The sequence below is a fragment of the Ornithorhynchus anatinus genome, chromosome 2 (genome assembly GCF_004115215.2).
Source record: "Ornithorhynchus anatinus isolate Pmale09 chromosome 2, mOrnAna1.pri.v4, whole genome shotgun sequence".
In the NCBI taxonomy this organism is placed as follows: Eukaryota; Metazoa; Chordata; class Mammalia; order Monotremata; family Ornithorhynchidae; genus Ornithorhynchus; species Ornithorhynchus anatinus.
In genome coordinates this window covers 91,981,905-91,997,274 of record NC_041729.1, presented here as the reverse complement: position 1 = coordinate 91,997,274, position 15,370 = coordinate 91,981,905, and the positions used below count along the sequence as shown (strand labels likewise).

At 37.8% G+C, this 15,370-nt stretch overlaps 1 protein-coding gene across 6 annotated transcripts in view; it reads left to right on the top strand.

Moving 5' to 3' along the window:
• Positions 1-15,370, top strand: part of EYA4 (EYA transcriptional coactivator and phosphatase 4) — a 232,144-nt gene that overhangs the window by 170,034 nt on the left and 46,740 nt on the right. For 4 of the 6 annotated variants that reach the window (XM_039911180.1, XM_039911178.1, XM_039911179.1 and 1 more), the window contains 5 exons: positions 1,896-1,962; positions 3,344-3,486; positions 3,608-3,751; positions 8,512-8,591; positions 10,675-10,858. In XM_039911180.1, the coding sequence (XP_039767114.1) occupies positions 1,896-1,962; positions 3,344-3,486; positions 3,608-3,751; positions 8,512-8,591; positions 10,675-10,858 (618 nt within the window). The remainder of the gene's footprint in view (positions 1-1,895; positions 1,963-3,343; positions 3,487-3,607; positions 3,752-8,511; positions 8,592-10,674; positions 10,859-15,370) is intronic. The other 2 variants (XM_029082981.2, XM_039911181.1) reach the window with 1 other exon arrangement.

Below are 15,370 nucleotides of genomic sequence, written 5' to 3'. Positions count from 1 at the left end.
TATTTTGGCTTGCTGTGAAATCTATTTCTTACTACTTGGCTGATCTTTATAAGAGAAATGGTTATTTTTCTGTTGACATTGCTTCTCCCATAAATTGCTGTGGTAGGACAGAACTCTGTTTCTCCAAAACTGATTAAGAACATGTGGATTTCAAGCATGCCAAAGCAGAGTTTGGCAATTAAAGAGTTAAAGACATAGTGCTAGGCTTCATCTGATTATACTTCTGATCAAAAAGGGCAGAGTAGCAATTAATGAAACATTAAATTTGATTGACACATGAAAAAACAAGCTAGCCTTGAGTTTGCTGTTACAGACCCATAAGGCTTTCAGGTAGAAATTCGTGTGGTTGTTATTATGTAATATTTATTAAGTGTCCACAATGTGTTAGAACCAGTCCCCTGCTCTCAGTGATCTCACAAGCTAAACTTTAAGTGTTCTTTAAGTGCATAGTAATTATGAAGTACCCAAATGGTTTAGTGGTCTGCTTACTTTGATCTGAGTAGTTACATAAAGTTAATTTTCCATTCTGGGTGACTGAAAACAGTCAGCCTTGTTTCTAAAACATCCTTGCCCAAAACTCCCTTTCTTCAGATTTGACTTTTGGAATTGCTTGCTGTCGATTTCAACACCATGAGGGAAAACTATTTTAAATATTCAGTACTTCAAATATCCCAGTCTCAGTGGCAAAGGCATGTTTTAAAAGGGCTAAATTCTGTATACTTATGAAGCAGTAGATCACAAGGGCACTTAATGGTATTTGGGTGTAGATATATATCACATTTCATAAAATAGTTAGAGACCTAAACCTATTTGTCACTTACATGATTCTAAGAGTTTGGTTCCAGTACTCCTATGAACAATGTAGAAAGGATATTCTTTGAAGTATAACTATGATTGATTAGGCTAAAGCAATTCCAGTGCTACATTGTGTATGACTTTAATCTTTTTGAAAAGTGAATGAACAGCAGATGGCCTAATAAAGACACTCTGTATGTTTGCCCAGTATGGATTAGCTCTGAACGGATTGGTTCAACACTTTAGAGTATATATATTTGGAATACATCTGTCTTAGTCAAGACAGATGGTTAAAGGAAAGAGAGACTGCTAAACTCTTGGAATTAGGCCAGTTTGGGGCAGTATTCTTGGATGAAATGTTAATAGGGTATGACTATCGCTCTCTAAACTCTTCTTGAAAGAGGCCAGCTTTTGATAGCCTAGAGATATAGCTCTAGATGTGGTTGCTACTGTAGAGTTCAATTTTATAGTTCTTTTTAAAAAATAAAATGTTGCTGTCATTGCCTATGTTTATTCTATAGGCTCTATCAGTGAATAGAGAACTTGACTCTGCCGAATTATTTTCTCCTTGGCCAGATTTATAGCTCCTAAAACTGAAAGACAGAAGCAAAAATAGCAAATTCAGAATTTGAAAGGGAATCTTTTTTATTCTTTTTAGGATTGTGGCAAGTATTTTTATTGTCATTGGGTGTGATGCCATTTAATTTGGTCAGTGCATTAGAATTTCATTTTGGAATTAAATCATAATTTAGATTTCCAAATAATCAAAGGAAAACCATTTTGCAACGTGTTATACCGATATCTGAAATGTTATTTGAGGTACCGAAAGTGTCAGTCCAAGGTGGATACATCCTATGATGTGAGAAAATATTTTTCCCACAAAAACAGAGTTTAGTGGGTAAGAGAAGGTGTTGTTTCTAGCATGTTTTGAGTATCTGTGTTTGAGTACATTTGTAGATCATTCTTAAGCAGTTGGGCTGCAATTTAAAAAGAATATTCTTCAAATAGATGTGGAAAATGTCATACTTCATTCACTCTTGCAAATTGATGAAATCAATTTATGGGACCACCTTTTGTATGCTGGTTTTTGTGTCTTGCAGTTATAACAAGTAGCGGCTACAGTCCAAGATCTGCACATCAGTATTCCCCACAGTTATATCCCTCTAAGTAAGTATCTGTTTTGTTTGGCTGGCCTTTAAGAGCAAAATGCCTGAAATCTAATTTTTTTTTATTTAAGCATTTTACTAAAATCTGAATGTATGTTTTTGTAAACTACTTTTAAAATATACGACCAAGATTGTCCTATGTAGTGATAGTGGAACTATGAAAATTATCCTTAATTTTATTCTGTGAAAAAGGGATCAGTCAGTATTCTTGTTCTCGGATGTGTGGTGTGGCTAGTCGGGTGTGCTATAAACTTAGGGAAGATTTGCACATGCCTTTGTCTGGGCACTTGCGACTGGACTGCTTTGTGAGTTTGGATGAGTCACTTAACTTCTGTGTGTCTCAATTTCCTCAGTTGTAAAATGTGGACTAAATATGTGCTCTCCTCCTACTTAGACTACAAGCTCCATGTTTGGCAGGGATGGTTTCAACCGTATTATCTTGTATCTACCTTAGTGCTCAATAAACACATTATAAAAGTACTTAAAAATACTACTGTTATTATTGTTGTTATTATTATTATCATATTTGAATACCACACTTATAGCCCAGGTACTTCTGCCAGATATATGTTGTTGAAGACAGGCACATGATTCCTTAACTGTGGCTTTACTCCACTCCCTGGAAATGTCCTCTTGATCTTGGTGCAAGATTATTTCCAATTTTTATTCAACTAATATAAGTCCCTAAAACATATGTATGTGCCTCTGTGCATACAAACACGGATACGTACAACATTAAGGGTATTTTTCAAAGTAAAAGTTTCTCAGTTACCTGAATTTTCAAGCCCAAATGATGTTTTTCTAAAGAGGGGAATCCTCTTTATTTTCTTAACCAATTTTTCAGAATTTCTAAAATAATTGATCATCAACATGTTCTAAATATTCTGATTGAGGAATGAAAAAAAATCACTGTTAGATTTTTATTTAAAGATGGAATTTGTAGAGTGAATCAGAAATGACAAGACTCTTATAAGTGTTTCATAGACGGATGGTCCCAGATATGTATTTCAACCTGTGAGCCCGTCACTGGGCAGGGATTGTCTCTATCTGTTGCCGAATTGTACATTCCAAGCGCTTAGTACAGTGCTCTGCACTTAGTAAGCGCTCAATAAATACTACTGAATGAATGAACCTCTGTGGGCCTCAATTACCTTAGTGGTATAAAGACAATATTGCTTTGGAAAGCTATAGTTTGCAAGGATAACATTGGAGATAACTAATGAAAATGGTTGAAAAATACCTTGCTGCACTAAAATGCTACATGCATAGGTAGATTCACTGATTTCCTTCTGTAATTTTTAAAAAGTTTTAATAATGCTAAACTGTATGAATCCACATGAAAAGCCTTTGTTGCCACAGTAATCTATTTTTCTGATATTTAGGCCCTACCCACACATTCTTTCTACACCAGCAGCTCAAACAATGTCTGCCTATGCGGGTCAGACTCAGTATTCAGGAATGCAGCAACCAGCAGTCTATACAGCTTACTCCCAGACAGGACAGCCTTACAGCTTACCAACTTACGGTAGAGTAACTTTCTTTTTTCCTCCTCTTATTTAAGTGATGAAGAGTAGAGTCTGCTCTTTAGATATGCATTATTTTTCAGTGTGGTGAAAGAACTGTTTGTAAATTAATTTCTCTCACAGATTTAGGAGTCATGTTACCAGGCATCAAGACAGAAAGTGGACTTTCCCAAACGCAATCATCCCTCCAGAGTGGATGCCTCAGTTACAGCCCTGGATTTTCCACACCCCAGCCAGGCCAAACACCTTATTCTTACCAAATGCCAGGTGAGCAGCTCAAAGGAGAAACTGTAGAAGAGAACTCAATTGCTTTTGTGCCCTGTTTAATGCACACTTGTGAGGAAAGCCTGTGTTACGGAGTCAGTTATCCTGGGATTTGCAAAAGTTCCATGATGTAAGACAAAGAGCTTGAGAGAACTTGATGAAAACCAATTTCTGTATGTGCATCACTAAACTGCACCAAAATAACAACTTCAGAGTTGTTAGCACATTACATCAACGTATACCTCAGTCCAAACAAAGCAATGTCTGAACCACTCCTGACGACAGTGTCACTCCAAGCAGTGCTTTCCTTGTCAGTTTAAGATTCATTCCAGACTCATACTAGAAACTAGTATTTTCTTTTCACTTTTTCTGCAGAACTCAATACATTTGATGAAACTCAACGATCACTTTTAAGCAATTTCCCCTCTTTGGATTGCATTCCTTCATTTTGTTCGTGTGCTAATCAGTGAGGTTTAAGCTTAAATATTTAGCTCATAAAATGGCATGGGTTCTCTAAATTTTTCTCCTCAACTCCCCTACCCCACTCTCACATCGTCTATACATAGTAAGCGCTCTATAAATACAATTGAATGAAGCATCTCTCATCTTTCTCAGTGGTCTTGTAAAAAGCTCTCCCACCTACTCTCAAATTCCTTGGATGGTGCTTCCACCTCAGTACGGCTCAGTGGAAACAGCCTCAGCATGGGAGTCAGAGGTCGTGGGTTCTCATCCCGCCTCCACCACTTGTCAGCTGTGTGACTTTGGGCAAGTCACTTGACTTCTCTGGGCCTCAGTTACCTCATTTGTAAAAGGGGGATGAAGACTATGAGCCCCACGTGGGACAACCTGATTAACTTGTATCCCCTTCCAGTGCTTAGAACTGTGCTTGGCATACCATTATTGAGAAACAGCATGGCACAGTGGGAAAAGTACGGGCTTAGAAGTCAAAGGTCATGGGTTCTAATCTTGGCTCTGCCACCTGTCAGCTGTGTGAATTTAGGCAAGTCACTTGACTTCTCGGTGCCTCAGTTACCTCATCTGAAAAATGGGGATTAAGACTGTGAGCCTCACGTGGGACAACCTGATTACTCTGTATCTACCCAGCACTTAGAACAGTGCTTGGCACATAGTAAGTGCTTAACAAATACCCACGTTATTATTATTATTATTTTTATTATTACCTCATCCTTTATCACTTAATAAATGCACAAGCATCCATTCTTCCCTCCTTGGCTAGTAGCATAAGCTGCTCACTCCCTCATGGCTCCTTCCATTCTTTCTTCAAACATGTTCTAATGTCCCCTACCCTGAAAAAGCCTACTCTGGATCCCCACTGCACCTTCCAGCTACTGCCCCATCTCCCTCCTGCTCTTGCTGTACAAACTCAAACGAGTTGGTTACACTTGATTTCTCCACTTCCTCTCTTCTAATTCCTTTCTTGACCTCTACCATTTAATCTAGTTTCTACATCTTCAGCCCACAGGGATTACTCTTTCCAAGCTCACCTCTGATCTCTTCCTATCAGTCAATTGGTGGTAGTGATTGAGCTTTGACAATGTTCAAGAACTGCACAGAGTGCACAGCAGAGTACACTAAAAGAGAATTGGGAGTAATGATACATTCTCACAAGGAGTTTACAGGGTCCACAGGAGGAAACAGACATTAAAATAAATTTCAGATAGGGGAAATAATAGAATATAAGGATATTTCCAAAAGAGTTGTGGATCTGGGGTATGCTTGCCAAATCCAGTGACAGCTTAGTGGATAGAGCACGGTCCTGGGAATCAGAAGGTCATGAGTTCTAATCCCGGCTCTGCCACTTGTCTGTTGTGTGACCTTGGGCAAGTCACTTCACTTCTCTGTGCCTCAGTTATCTCATCTGTAAAATGTGAGTTGAGACTGTGAGTCCCATGTGGGACAGGGACTGTGTCCAACTCGATTTGCTTATATCCACCCCAGTGTTTAATACAGTGCCTGGCACACAGTAGGCACTTAATAAATACCATCATTATCATCAATAATAATGGTATTTGTTAAATGCTTAATCCTCCTTGACTTCTCAGATGCATTCAACTCTGCAAACTACTCCTTTCTTCCGGAAACACCATGTATCCTTGGTTTTACTCACTCAGTTCTCTCTTGTTTCTCCACCAACCTCTTTGGACAGTCTTTTTTTAGTTCGTCCTTAGTCTCCTAATTATGAGTGTCCATCAGACTCTGTTATGGATTCCCTTTCATCTCACCTTACACTAAATTCCTTGGTGAACTAGTGAACTCATATTCTCCTATGGCTTCAACTACCACTACTCTGAAGTTGACTCCCAAATATACTTCATCAGCTCCAACCTCTTGCCATCTCTGTAATCTTAAATCTTATCCACCTCCAGAATATCTCCAGGATGTCCCACTGGCACCCCAGTGGGAAACTGCATCCAAAGCTGAACTTCTGTTCTCTCCCAAGGCTTCTCTTCCATCTGTTTCCCATCATTTGACAACTCTGCCATTCTCCCCATCTCTAAAACCTGCAACCATGGAATTACCCTTGATCTCTCCCTTTCTCAAGCCCCTTATGTCATCTATTGCCAAAACCAGTCGGTTTTTCCTCCATAACATTTCCACGCTTTCCTTACCATCCAAACAGCCAACACTCTGGTCCAGGTTAGAGAAGCAGCGTGGCTCAGTGGAAAGAGTCCAGGCTTGGGAGTCAGTGGTCATCGGTTCTAATCCCAACTCCACCACTTGTCAGCCATGTGACTTTGGGCAAGTCGCTTAACTTCTCTGAGCCTCAGTTACCTCATCTGTAAAATGGGGATGAAGACTGTGGGCCCCACATGGGACAACCTGATCACCTTGTATCCCCTCCAGCGCTTAGAACAGTGTTTGGGACATAGTAAGCACTTAACAAATGCCATCATCATTATTATGATTATTATTACTTACATATCCTATCTACTGTATCACTTTCTTCCACTGTATCACTTTCTTCCACTGGTTTGCTTGCCTCCAGTCTCTCCCTTCCCCAGACCATACTTCTACCTCATTTTTCTAAAATATCACTCTACACATGTATCCCGACTCCTCATAAACCTCCAGTGATTACCTATTTCTCCCCTTATCAAGCAGAAACTCTTTGATGTTAAGGCACTCAATCAACTCTCTCCTTCCTGCACATGCATTTTCCTCTGCTAATGGTCTCCCATTCTCACTCTTCATTCCTTTCGTGCCAGCCAACTCATTATGCCTTTTTTTGTGTCTTCCACCACCAACTACTAGCTCATGACTTTCCCCAGTTCTGGAACTCTCTCCCAACTTCAAATCCAACAGATCACAACTCTTCCAATTTTCAAAGTCCTTCTAAAATTACATCAACTTCAAGGAGTCTTACCTGATTAATCTCAAATATACTTAGCCTATTTAGCAGCATGACCTACTGAAGAGCACAGACTTGGGGGTCAAGGCTTTGATCCCGGCTCTGCCACTTGCCTACTTTGTGTCCTTGAGCAAGTGACTCGATTTCTCTATGCCTCAGTTTCCTCATATGTAAAATGGAGATTAAATCAGTTTAATTCTTGGCACATAATACTATTATTAATATTATTATTATTATTGTCATTATTGCAACTTAGTATTCTTGCCCTTTCAACTATCTAAAGCACTTATGTACACATACCCTATAATTTAAACACTAACTTATGTACATAGGGTACATTCCCCTTTCCTTCTTACTCCTATCCATAAATTATTTTAGTGTCCGCCGGGCTGATAGATTGTCAACTAGAGGGGGTGATGAGATTGACACAAAAGCTTCTGAGAAACCCTAGGCCCAGAGAAGAAGCAATGACCTCTGGCATCCCTGCCATCCCAGATCTTCTAGCATGCCACCTTCTAGGGTATTTAATGGGGTTATCAGTGCCTGAATTGAAGAACTGGAAAGAAAAAAAATAATATAGTTCACTAGTCTCAATTTTTAGGTCAATTCTATTTCCATAATGATGGAATCTTTTTTATAAACCTAACTTTCCTTTATAAACCTAAATTTACTATCTCTCAAAAAGGTAAATGGCCTTAAGTCCAATGTCTTCCCCTGTAAGCCAGGGGGAACAGTCATAAAATACTTGCATTGAAGTGCTCATCACATCTGAAACTACATTTATGCACACAAACACAAACTCTCTCTTCCCCAGGATGCTGTAACCAGGCTTGCATTGTCAAACAGATATTTCCTAATCTCCTAACAGCATTCTACCCAAAACACATAGTGAAAACACGTCAGAGCTGAGTGTATTTTTGAAAAGAACCATTTAAACGCTTACTATGTCCCCAGCACTGTGCTTGGGTAGAAATACGAGGAATTCTGTCCCTATACCAAATGGGATTCATGCACCAAGTTTCATCTTCTTTTTATCAGATATTAAGTTTACTCCTATGAGCCTGTGAACACTTTGGGAAGAGCACTGACTTTTTCAGACCCCCTAGGAGCTCCTTAGTGCTACAGCAGCGTATGCACAATATAAACAGCACCACCTTAAATGGTACCTAACTTTACCTATATAAAGGTTGAATACATTTCCCAAATACATTTCCCAAAGTGCCCAACTTAGAAAAGGAAGAAGTTGCTTTGGGTGAATTGGTCTCAACTCTGGATCATTTGGCTTTAGTAATATGAATTATGCAAGATTTGGGAGTGCAATATTTACATTTCTGTGATGAGATATAGTCCCTATTATTTTACTATGTAAATGAAGTATGTTCTTTACCTCTAGGCTCCAGTTTTGCACCATCGTCTACTATTTATGCAAACAATTCAGTCTCCAGTTCAACAAACTTCACTAGCACACAACAGGTATGATACATTTTTGTATTGATGTTGAAAATAAAGACCTATATAGAGAGAAACATTTCAGGTTGTGTAATAAAATACATTCATCTTGAATTTGCCTAAAGAGAGTTGGAGGGTTATTTATAGCTGTCAGTGCTTTAGTGTTTACTATATATAATGTTTTACTATATATATGTATATGTAAATACATATATACCCATATATATCATAAGATGCTTTAAGTGTTATTTCCTTATTTTAAATTTGCTTAGTTTATCATTGTCTTATCAAGGTCACAAAGCAAATATTGAGGTTTGGATATTGAAATATTATGCAAATGAAATCATTTAAGCATGTAAAATTATCTTAGTGAGAAGGATGGTATATTGAATGACCAAGACTCCAACCCTGGATAAGTAGGATTGAACAGTCTAAACGTATTATGAGTCAAGCATCTAGATAATCCAAAAGAGTCTACTTTCCTTAATTATCTGATTTGAATGAAATAGATCCAGAAATTCTCTAGAATTCTCTAGATACTTCAGTACAGCTGCAAACTGATTTTTTTTTAAAATCAGTTATGAAGAGTGCATAGATCTGAGTTAGACAAATGGTTTGGTCCTCAGGAGAACTGGAAAGCCCCAAGCTCCTGCTTGGAGTTTAATAAATTATTCTGGTTGACCTCTTCAGTTAGTTATACCAGTTACCTCGGCTCTCCATGGCTTGAAGATAATTAGCTACTGACCTGGACATTAGGAAAGAAAACCTTCCAGGCAGAAGTGTGGCTTAAACTGTGTTGAGTAGAGTCTTGGAATTCCTATGCTTTCTTATGAAAATTTTTTGACCAAGGTCAACTATATTGTTTTTATGGAATAGAGTCCCATAGCATTTTGGGATGCCCTTTCTATATATCTCAGAGTGCTTTGGGATCTAAATGGAGTGCGTATGGAGCAGGCTCCACCTTGGTCATAGAAATCCAAAGATTTAAATTCCACAAAAGTCACTCCGAGGAAAGAGAGGTGGAATGTCCATTTTAGCAAGGGCAGTCCAATTCTGGAACATTTATGTGATTTTCTAAGAGACTACAAAAATCTGGGATTTTCATAGTTATACCAGAGTGCTTGGTTTACCACATTTTTCCCGAGAATCAGAAATAGTTCATCTAGACTACTCATAATCATATTTCCAAATTCCTCGAGTTATGCTTGTTTAAAAGTTGCCTCTAGAGAAAACAGTTTTATGTACAGTAGAATTTAGATTATTGAACCAATATGGGCTGAACTGCTTTCAGGTACTGGGAGTGCTAAATGTACTGGAGGATTGTCTAAGAACAACAAAGCAGAGACATATGTCTGCCAGTTTAATTGTGTTGTTTCCCTGCTGTCTTCTCCTTTGAGCAAACAACCTAAGAACATTTTCTTGTACTCACCAAACATTGGCATCTCTTAATATAAATAGCCAGATAGCTGTAAATGGGTATTTGTTCAGTTAAGAATTATTTTACACATAATGACCTAAAGATAGGATGCTATGAAATGATAGTTAATTCAAATATGAGATGAGGCTGAACCCATATGCCTTGTGTTACCTGGTGATATGTTTGAAAGAAAGCTCTAACTCTACTTCATGGAACACCTGAAAATCCTGCTGAAAAAAAAATAATTTAGTATCATTAACAGTGATGGCATATAGGTCATTAAGTATGAAATTTGAAGAGATAATTCTCTCTTATGAATTGTGGTATAGATAATAGTCCTGGGAATTCTTTTGAGAGAAAGCTCTGATGCATTTGTATGATCTCAGAAATATTCGCGAAAAAAGCACTTTATTCTCAGAAATTAATTTATCAAAGTACCACAACTAGGTCATCAGACAAAATTTATGCTCTCCTCAATTAGTCAAGTCAGTGGGAAAGCCAAAGATTGGTTTGGGGTAAATTATTTGCATATGCAGCATCAGCATGGTTTTTGAGACTTCTAAGCCCATCAAATTGTAGAAATAGGTATTCTACAAAAGTTTTTTAAATGCAGAGCATATTGGAAAAAACCTTGTTCCCAAGAACAATGATTTTATCTCCTAAATGTGATTCCATTTCATATTGATCCAGGAATATCCATCCTACACTGCCTTTGGCCAAAACCAGTATGCGCAGTATTATTCAGCATCAACCTATGGAGCATACATGACTTCAAACAACACAGCGGATGGCACATCTTCATCATCATCTACTTATCAGTTACAAGAATCTCTCCCTGGGCTGACCAGTCAACCAGGTACAGATCTCCATCCAGGTGAAACACTCTTCTATATTTTGCCACGTCTCCTGAGATGGTTGTGAGTGAAAATTCCAAAATGGTGGCTGATGCATACCTAGATGGTTACTTGGTAGGTGACTCGATCCCAGTATCATTGGGTTATACGTGGCACTTACACTGCGTCTTAAGAAACCTTTTGATAAGTTTGGAAGCATTTAATTGAGAGTCCTTAGTAGAAAAAGCAGCAAAATATTTAAAAAATATATATTCAAGATTAGTTAAAAGGGTTCAATGTATGTATTGCATTTCCCTACTGGTATTGAATGTGTATCTTATATGCAATTTAGATTATCAATTTATAAATACTCAAAAAACATCAAAGGCTGTAACTAATAATCGTGACACTACTCTTAAGAGCTTGTCCATTTCACTGTTCATTTAATAATTAGTTATGTTAGTAATCAGACATTTGCTGCATTCCTTCAGGGGTTGCCCATCCACATCTGCACCAAACAGAAACTCCTTATCATGGCTTTAAAGAACTTAATCACCTTGCCCCTTCCTACCTCATCTTGTAATACTCCTATAACTTAGCCTGCACACTTCTCTCCTCTACTGCCAACTTACTCGCTGTGTCTCAAATTCACCTACCTTGCCACCAACTGCTCATCCATATCCTGCCTCTGGCCTGGTTCACCCTCCTTCTTCATATCGTACAGACAATTACTCTCCCCTACTTCAAAGCTTTACTGAAGGCATATATCCTCCAAGAGGCCTTCCCTAATTAGACCCTCCTTTCCTTTTTGTCCACTCTCTTCTGCGCTGCCCCTACTTGCTCCTTTGTTCATTCCCCCTCCCAGCCACATAGCACTTATGTAATTCATTTATTTATATTAATTATTAATGTCTGTCTTCTCCACAGACTATAAGCTTGTTGTGGGCAGGGAATGTATCTGTTACATTGTTATATTGTACTCTCCCATATACTTAGTACAGTGCTTTGCATGCAGTAAGCGCTCATTAAATGTGATTGATTGATTCCTAGGATTTAGGGAAATCTAAAATGAAAAGACTTGGGAAGATTATATGTTATTTCTGCCAACTCATGGTTGTGTGTTCCCAACCTAGAAATGATTTGGATACCATATTTCTGAATCTCCTTTTAAGGTGTTTTACATAGACTTTATTTTCTAGCATGTGCACTCATTTCTGTAAGAACACAGGGGATATAATCTTAAACAAACCTGTGTTAATGGAAAAACATTTCACACATCTTAACCAATGTCTTGTCCATGTGCAAAACTGTTTCTTCTGATGTCACATCACAGCTTATCCAGATAGTGTTTTGCTGAAATAATGCTCCCTAGTTTTCTACTAGTGTTATACTGGAAATGGATTGTGAAGACACATGTTGTGGAAGAAAAAAGAGAATATTTGAAGCAATCTGTAGGTCTGTAGGAAAAACTCAGAGAAGAGTTTAAACATTTTTGATTTTTGTAAATATATATATCAGCTTATGAGCCCTCAAATAGTTGAAACATTATCATCTCTGTCTCTTTTCACCTCCCTGCCTTGAATTTTAAACCTTTCAAACTATCAAGGAAGTCAAGGTACCATTTTGGAAAAGGCATGATAAATAGGGATGCTGCTACCCAATGGGCCTATAACGAGCATTTTGGGAAAAGAGAAACTGGAATATGCAGGCTGGAAAATATCTTAAATGGAGAATTATAAGCTACCATATGCCAAATGGTCTTCAAAATAAGGATTTCAAATAGATATGTTCCTCAGGTGGGAGGAAGGTTCTCCCCTCAAGATTGTTTACTAGCTGCCCAGCAAGATGTAAATGATGAGGTTTGAGAGAAGGATGATAAAATATTGTTCTCCACCTCTGGTCCAGTGCCAGAAAGCTTAACAACATGTCTTTCCTTCAATATTTTCAATTTTCTGACTCATACACAAGCAGTATGGTGAAAAGAAAAGAATGTTGGAGCCAGTTGGAAGTGTTTGTTTCATCGACATATGGCCTAAGAGACCACATTTTGAATAGTTTATCCATTAAGTGGTCTTAGTACCTAGCAGCACTTCCAAGGATACTGAGGAATCTCAGTTGACATCCAATCGAGATATTAATGACCATGTTGTTTAGTTTAACTTTGGCCTGCATTGTTCTAGAAACTATGACAGAATATGATTGGGTGCTGTGGGTGTGATACCCATCACTGCTATAGAATCATATTTTAGAGATATTTTAACTTAGTCATTTGACTGTCCAAATACCTAGCTGGTAGAGTTGTTCTTCAGTTCAAAGATGATGCTACTGATAAGACACACTGTCCCCAAAGATGTATGAAGACCATACAGAGAATTGCTTGACATTTTGTCCATGAAAATATAGCAGTTCACCTTTTCTGAACCCTTATTATTCTCATATTAGCAGAGTGATCTAGTGGAAAGGGAGCTTGGAGCCACGAGACCTTAGTTCTAGTCTGGCTCTTCCACTGTCCTGTTGGAACATTTACTTAACCTCCCCGGGCTTCCACCTTCCTCATCTGTACAGTAGGGATAATGATAACAGTAGGGACAAAAAGGGGATGTTGTGAAGACCAAATGAAATAATTGACATGAAAGTATTTTAAAGGCTTAAAAGGTAGGGTATATAAGTCGTTCATATACTGAAGTGGTACAGGTGGATGTGAGTGTCCAAAAAAGTAGTTGGCACAGAGGTTCTGAGGTAATATTAGTGTGATTCTGTCCTGGGGAGATGAAAACCTTATGGAGGAGGTATGCTTTCAGAAGGGCTTTGAATATGGGGAAACCTATAGTCTGGTAGATTTAAAAGAGGAGGGATCTTAACAGAGGTGGGAACAAAGTGATCATAGGCAGGATAAATCAGAACGATGTACATTGAGTAGATTACCTTGAGAGAAATTAAGAATATACACTGAGATGTAGTAGAAAACTGGATAAGTAGAAGCAAGAGAGCTGATTGAATGCCTTGAAGCCAATATTGAGGATTTCTTTTACTTGATTCAGTGAGAGAAATGAGTAATCACTGAAGGTTTTTGAGATTTAGGGAAAGATATATCAGAAATATCAGAGTATGGGCAGGAGGAAGAGAGGTCAACAAAGAGGCTGATGAAGTCGTCAAATAAGGCTATGCTATGAACTAGGGTACTGGTACTTGAATGAAGAGAAAAAGTAGGATCTAGAAAATGCTGCAGGAAAAACTGATAGGATTTGCTGACATTAAATATGAGAATTGAAAGAGAAGTAGTACTCGAGGATAATGCCAGGGTCTGTGGACTTCAGAGATAAAAAGGACGGTGCTATTTCCAACTGAGTGGGAAAAGTTGGGTGGAGGAGAGAATTTGGGAAGGAAAATGAGAAGTGTAGATTCAGGCATACTAAATTTAAGCTTTGACTCCTTCCCCTTCAACTCTCATATTTAGTCTTGCTAAATACAGTTAGTTTCTCCTTCATAGCATTTCCCTTATCCATACCCATCTAGACAATGATAAGAAAAGGTTATTTCTAAATGTTAAACTTTGGCAAAACTCTGTGTCAGGTCTAAATTGAAAATCTAGAACATTGAATTTACCATCAGTTGTGATATTTCAAGAATATTAAAGAACTAAAGTAATTTGAGGGGTGAGGGTTCATTATTATTATGTCTTTTGAATTTATTTTAGGGACAAAAAAATGTTTCTTATCTAACATGAATTACATGTTGTACTCAAGAGCAGTTCAAACAGTTCAAACCTACAGTGTTTCTAAAACCACATACTACTGGCTTTTGCCATTCTTAAACAGAAACATGCTTTGAGTTCAATGAGAGACAGCTGGTCATTCTGATTTAAAGATTAGCCTAATGAAATAAAGTTGGATCTAAATATCCAGAACTTATAAGGTGCAGTTATTAGTTGCAGTACTGATTAAAGGATAATTATGCAATCGGGCACAGTGTTGCTTCAAGAAGAAGCCCAGGGCATTTGGTGGGGATAATGGTAACTGGAAATTGTAAATAGCATTGAGTTATTTACTTTACCTATTAGGTAGTTTCATAGAAGATTGAGAGTGGTCTCTTTACAGTAATTGAGAACAGACATTTTTAGCTCTTTACTTTTTATAAGGATTCTTGATTACTTTTCACTTGAAATTTGTCTCATAAATGTTTTAAAATTTTGTTCATATTTATAATGACTGAAAGTGTATGATGAAAATTTTATTCTGTCAGTTTTTAAAACTAGAGTATTAAGTGCAGTTTTTAGACTGACACTAAGCATAATTCATAAAAATATTACTTTCAAACCTGGGAACTCAGTGCATTTTTTAAATCATTAGCTGCTTTAACTTACCCACCGCTCTTGAGCAGTAAAAGATAGTGAGTTTGTTTCACTGAGGTGCAGAAAAATAACCTAGTAAATTTAAAAGAGAAGCAGCATGATCTAGTGAAAAGAGCAGAGGACTTGAGTTCAAATACTGGCTCTGCTCCTTGTCTGCTGTGTGACCTTAACCAAGTCACTTAACTTCTCTGTGCATCAGTGT